General features: G+C 39.2%; 1 protein-coding gene across 4 annotated transcripts in view; it reads left to right on the plus strand.

Annotated features, from left to right (window-relative positions):
* Window positions 1-5807, plus strand: part of LOC116806871 (mothers against decapentaplegic homolog 2) — a 129747-nt gene extending 123940 nt beyond the window's left edge. For all 4 annotated transcript variants that reach the window (XM_032744668.3, XM_072922986.1, XM_032744671.3 and 1 more), the window contains one exon: window positions 3934-5807. In XM_032744668.3, coding sequence (XP_032600559.1) covers window positions 3934-4057 — 124 coding nt within the window. In that variant the 3' untranslated portion in view covers window positions 4058-5807. The remainder of the gene's footprint in view (window positions 1-3933) is intronic.
* The last annotated feature ends 1016 nt before the right edge of the window (window positions 5808-6823 follow it).

Raw genomic sequence — 6823 nt, forward strand, 5'->3', positions numbered from 1 at the left:
TTCCTGAGTTTCAGGTGGTATGTGTGTTGTGAGCATACCCGACCTTGTTCGCTTCCCCTGCAACCAACCACTTCCCTTGCAGGATAGTGAAACTGTGATTTTGGGGTCTGCTCTCGTCCCGTGACAGCATCACATCTCACACACACACTCAATCACGCCCCACTCAACCATGCGATACTTATGGCTCCTTTTCCCACGTGGATTCTTCGTGCACGTCAATTTTATGAGCGAAAATTTGCTGCTGCAGCCTCGGAGGTTCGACTCTGAGTTTCCGACAGCTGTTTTCAGAATCTGGTTGGTTCCGTGAAGTTCCTCAGTCCTGTCCGGCCGCTGAAATCAGCAGGGCACTGCCTGGATCGAGGATAGGGAACCCCCTGGATACCCCCAAACCAGATCACGTCAGGGTCATCAAGATTGTTATAAATGAAAATTGATCCATCCAAATTAAAAATAAAAATATATTTTTAATTTTTAGCAATCGAGTTCAATCTGAGTCAGCCACAAATGAAAGGGCAGTGCCGAGCCCAGGATCGGCACGGGTGTGTCACAAAGTAGACAACCTCAGCAGAGCGTCCCTCTATGCCCACACACCACCCTCCTGGTAGGAACGGTTTTTATAGGGTATATTCCACCCAAGGCCGGGATTTCAGCAATCAGTCCTTTCTTTCCATTCAGAGTCCCACATATTGATAAAATCTCTTTTCTTGGAACAATTCGGTGTCGGTGTCGGGTAGTGATTAATCTCTATGATGTAGTTAGGGGAATCCGGCATTCAAATGTAACAGCTTGGAGGATTTCTGTGATATCAATCTTGGCTCGTTGACACGATGATCAGCACCTGGGCGTCCCCATATCCTTCAAGATATGGCCTATCTCCGGAGGAGCCACATACATTCACTTGTAAATAAGGTTTCAACATAGACTGAGTTTCACCTATGTGGGGGTGGCTCCTAATACAGACGTGTGTTTTCCAAAAATACTAAATATTACATATACCATATTAAAACGTGCAAATTACATTCACTACACATAACAATGCACAAAACCTGTAACATGCTGCAGTTGTGATTAAAGCAAGATGAGGTTGATCCTGCAAACACAACCTTGTATTTAAATGAATATTGTCTGAATTGTCAAAATGTTGGAGGTTGGGTTTTCTTTCCTTTTTTTTCCTTGTTACTTGTGGAATTTTTTCCCATTGAGTTGCTAAGAAACACTGATGACTGGGTGCTTGAGATGGCAGGAGTGGAACTCCTCTAGTTTTTGGGAGTTTTCTCTGGGGGAAGGAGGGGACGGGGACACGACGGGATGGGGACTGGAGGGGGATGAGATGGAACAACAAATATACTGAGAGAATAGAGGCAGGTAAAAGATAAGGGCTGGGGAGTTGGGGACTCTCTCTCTTGCTGTTTGGCATCGGAGGAGGACAGCCAGGCTGTTGCTTACTCTGGGGACAATTCACCGGCACTCCTGGAGCTTAGCCCTCAGGGACCTATCACCATCTGCTTGTGTGCCCTGGGAAATCCTGAACTTCGCCTCTCCCTGCTCTTCTCAGAGCCAGGCTGTCACTGCCCCGTCCCCGCTGTTTCTTTGGTACTTCTCTGGGTTTCTCCACGCTGTAGCCAGCTCCGTCCCGGAGTTCCAGCTACCACTGTGGACTTTCTGATATATCTCGCCCACCACCCTGGGACTTTTGCTCATTCCTGCCAGCTGCGACAGCAACTGCACCAAAGGGGAAAGTGCCAGCAGCTGAGAAGGCTGTTTCTGGGTCCCTGGTTCTGTTTGTTGTTAATGCCATAGTTATTGTTGTTTTGTTGGTTTTTTGGGGGGTTTTTTTTACATACTAGTAAAGAACTGTTATCCCTATCCTCATATCTTTGCCTGAGAGCCCCTTAATTTCAAAATTATAATAATTTGGAGGGAAGGAGTTTACACTCCCCATTCCAAGGGAGGTTCCCGCCTTCCTTAGCAGACACCTGTCTTTCAAACCAAGACACAAAATAGACCAGAAGGCACTGTAAAATCCGTCATTCTTGTTAAAATTTCTGTGCTTCATCATTATGTCAAAAAGGTTTCTCATACAAAGGGCTTCGGCAAAGCCAGAGCATTACTTGCGGGTAAATGCACAGGTATGGCAAAGTGGTACATTTTGTTTATTTACCGAGCTTATAAGCTTGGTAGACAAAATAGTTTACAACTTTTTGCTCAACACATGTTGGCTAGAATTGAGGATGGTGGTAGAAGTTCAGATCAGCAGTCAAGTGTTCACATTATCACAAGAACTATCCAGGTCTAGGATCATCTTCTGAAGAGAGTTCAGTAGAGATGTAATTACAGCAAACAGTGATATGTGAGCTGGAAATCTGTGGGTAGAAGAGGCTGAATTTTAGTTTTGATACAGCTGCAAAGCAACTGTTGCTATTTTATCAACTTCTGCCAGTGTGGTGCAAAGCTAGGATTGTTGAACAGAACCAGTTATAAAATTCTGAGGAAGTGTGTTGTGGAACACATTGTAGGGGAGTTAAGAGCATTGGAATAATGAACTTCCTTCTTTGGGAAAGGATTCAAGGCTAAATGGAATTCTATTTCCTGTGATTTAGGTTGTTCTATTGGATCACTTTATTTTAACATAGGCATTTGGGGCTAAGATAAACAATGTTTTTTAGAGTGCTGAGAGTACACAGACCCCAGCTGCTTTCTTTTCCTAGAAAATGTGAAATTGCCAACAACTTTGGAAATTCATCTTCTCTCTGGCTTAATTTTTCTGCCTTAAAGCGAAGGGTTGCAGTGTCAACAGTAAAAATGAAGGGGCTGGGTTTGTGTCTGACTAATCTGCTGCTTTTGAATCTTAATGCCTTCTTGCTTTGACTTGGGGATAGCTACAATTACTAGGAAAGACTGGCTTAGCAACAGTAGTCTTGGCAGTCAAGTTTGGGAAAATTCCCATGCCTGGAGCAGGTATAGTGAAAAAAACCAGGATTTTCCAGGCACAGTATGTCTGATACTGATTTTTTTACTTTGGAGATTAAAAGGAAAATTTTTGAACAACAGGTCTCTGAAACAACAATATATGGGAGAGTGAATGAAACTTTTTAAATTGTCAGCCCTTCAGCTTTACTGAGACTTGCGATATGGTGTTTAATTAAGGGCTTCAATTGTGAAAAATTATAGGTAAGTTTATATTGAAGACAATGGAAACACAATTTTTACTTTAGTTGTTTTTGTGAGGATGTTGCAGTGCAAAACATGTAGGAATGTAAGATTACAGAAAATTTGAGATAAAAGCTTAGTGTTCCTTTTAGATAGCATTAGTTAGCACAGTATAACCACACACTGTGTTTTGACAATGTTTCTGACATCTAGCAGTTTCCTTATACATTTATCTTGTCATTTGCTCAAAAAAAAGCCAGACCTTATGATCATCATAGCATTGTGCTGTTTGACCATGCTAATAATGCAGAATCAAGGGTTTCTAACTTGTATTTCTCAGTAATTGTCTACAAAATTCAAACCCAGTTATGCATGCAGACTCTTTGAAGGTTGTGATGCAGCTGCACACAGCTATCTGTGACATGAACACCACATTGGTTGGACAATCTTCAGTTTTGAATTTATTTTTAGATGTAAAGCTCTTGGTGTGGTACTTGAAGCAAATGCTGAAACTCTTTTTCTCCAGAGCAGAATATTCTCAATGTATTATGGACAAGCATCTAATTATTGATGTGTCTTACAGATGTGGAGTGTTTTGGAGTTTTTGTTGGGTTTTTTTCCTTCAAAGACTGTCTGAAAAAAGTTTAGTAGCAGTTACAGTAATGATTGTGGATTTTTATCTTTCTGTGTATGAGATATAGATGGAAACAGATTTGATAATGTTATGGAGAACTTTATGGTAGCTAAAGCTGCTTTCTGACTTCCCTATTATTTATTTTCTAGGCGGCAAACAGTAACAAGCACTCCTTGCTGGATTGAGCTTCATCTGAATGGGCCTCTACAATGGTTGGACAAAGTATTGACTCAGATGGGCTCCCCTTCAGTACGCTGCTCCAGCATGTCGTAAAACTCCTTCCTCTGTTACCAGTGGGCTAAATATCAAGGCTAATCAACAGACTTAATATAACACCTAGTCTGTCATAGTATTTGTGTGTGGTCCCCATGAACTGTTTACTATCTAAAAAGGTTTAAAAAAAAAAAAAAGAAAGAAAAACAGCACTTGAGGTCTTATCAATTAAAGCACCTTGTGGATTCTGTTTCCTATACTCTGCTACTAGATTAAAATTTAGTGTATAGAAATGCCTTCTTCAGAAAGAAGATGGGACCATTCTCAAGACTCTTAATGGTGTTTTTATTTGGTATATAATTGAGTGTCCTAATGGTTTATCAATAACATCAATAACTAAGTATATGTACAGGTAATGCATCATGATCTCAAATATTTCAGTATTCTGCTGTTCTACATTTTAGTTCCCATAAATAGTTGCTTGGGTTTTTTTTGATTTGGGTAAATCTCTTATAAAATTCCAGGACTCTACTCCCTTATTCTTTTATACTTTTTTATATAATCATATTTTTGAGTTGTCCTAAACATAAAAAGCTCAACTTTTTGCTGCCTTCTTAAAGAAAAAGAAAATCCCTCAATTGGAAGGGAAAAAAATGTCTTGAGATTCATCTGTGAAATTTTAAGACACTATATACTTAATGGGACCTAAATCAATTAATATTATAAATTCCAAGTATCTATCACACTGAGAATCTACTTTTCCCTACCCATCTGAGTTGATAAATGTGGTGCCAGCATTATTGCTGGCAATGGTGTAATTTCAGACTTTGTTGTTTACCTTGAATCATTGAAGTCAGTGTTTTTTTTTCTCATGGAATGAGAACTTATCATAGCATTGGATACTGGATTAAGTACACAAGGTTATTGACTTACCCCTTACATCTGTATTTTTCATTGAACAGATGTCACTAAAAATCATGGGGTTTAGTTTTTAGAGCTAAATACCCTGAAAAACTCTTCACCAAAGTAAACTACTCTTTCATATAGGTTTTAAATAGATGCAACTTCTTAATATGTTTCAGTAACAGATTTTAAATTTCTGATCTGTGTGGCTTTGTATAGCTTACTTGCATACCAGATCATACACATTCATTATGTCCTGATGGGTTTTGTTATTAAAAGTAGTTGCTTTTGCAAAACCTCTAGTGGTTGCTTACGTATGACTTCTAGGAGGACTTCTAGGTTCTTTGTGACAGTGCATGTTATTGTGAACCCTTGGACACTACAGCTGCACCATAATAAAAATATTCTGAAATATATTCTACAAATAAGTCTGGGTTGGGAAGCTATATAGAAGGGTTATTCTGACTTGAAAAATATATATCTTACTAACGAGCTTTGTGATCTAGCTGTCTGTCATTCTTTTGTTATTGTGGCAGTAGCGGGATTGTCTTTGTCTCTTTCCCATTGTTTCATCCATTACACTATTACTGTACTTTGTAAGTACAGCTAGTGATAGCTTTTAGAACAAAAATGGGGCCAGTGTTACAGCTTTTAATCTGTTAACTGAATTGACAATAGTGATGGATATTTTTATGCCATAATGACTAGGGCATAGAAGCAATACCAAAAATCAAGCCTTGAAAAAGTAGGACAGACACCTTTCAAAAATTGGCAAAGAAGTTACCAATTTATGCTAGTTTTACCACTAGACTAATGTATTGGTAGAACTTGTGAACCTAAGAAATAATCTTCATGTGTGTTGCATTTGCCTAACATGTGAATACACTAATAAAACTTTTAATTCTCATGATGGTTGGGTTTTTCTTAATTGCTGTCTATATTTTCTGTTGAAGGTTAGGAGTCATTCTAACCCACCCAAATAAATGGCACAACTGTCCTGCATGTTGTGGCTGGAAAGGTATAGTTTAGATGTTAAAATCACTTCTCATACTGCTGTTGTGCAGGTTCTGGATCTATGGGTGTTTAGTGATACAGATTTCTACTCTCAATCAAATTTATTAAACCGGTTGCTTTTTCCTACCACAATCAAATTGCATCCTACTAGCTCAGATGATTACTTTCACCTGTGAAACAGATAAGAGCGACATGTCTGGGTGAAAGACTCCCATTGCATTTATGAGAAGTTTGCAACTCGAATCAGTTGGATGGCCTAATTCTGTAGTCCCCTTACTGTAGATTTCTGTATATGTTCTTTCAGTTATGGCAATATTACTTGCTTTGCCTTGAATATTGTAATTAATAACCTTGACTGTACACTTTTTTTGGTGGGCACTTCCAAGTAGACAAGGACACCGCAGACATTATCTGTGGACCTGTGGTGCTGCTTGCATGCAAGGCCATCTCAGTCTATGTAGGTTGTTTTTTTTAACTTCTGTTAGTACCACTAAGATATTGTCTCCTGCAATTGCTGTTTCAGCCACAGCATAGTGGCACAAGGGAATTTATCTGCATTTGAAACATTTGCTTGCCTGTATTTCATTTAAATTCTTTTGTCAGTTCTTGAGTAACTTTACCTACTCCTGTTTCTTAATCCAGTGCCTTTCTGACTTATCCCACTGCTGTTCTGCTGTTCAAAATCTGACCAGTGCCTGCTCAAGCATCTTAATGTGGAATGCCTGTGGTACGTAAGGAATGCGACTTCATCCCTCTTCTCTTCTGCCAAAGTACTGATGTCCAAAGTACATATGAAAAGTGAATTTTTTTTTCAGTGAGGCTGTTTTGTAAAATAAAATAGTTACCAAGCCGGAAGTACTCAAATGGAGATGCTTAAAGTATGGGTAGCCATCTGCTTATCTGTATTGT

This window comes from Taeniopygia guttata, chromosome W, assembly GCF_048771995.1.
Source record: "Taeniopygia guttata chromosome W, bTaeGut7.mat, whole genome shotgun sequence".
Lineage (NCBI taxonomy): Eukaryota > Metazoa > Chordata > Aves > Passeriformes > Estrildidae > Taeniopygia > Taeniopygia guttata.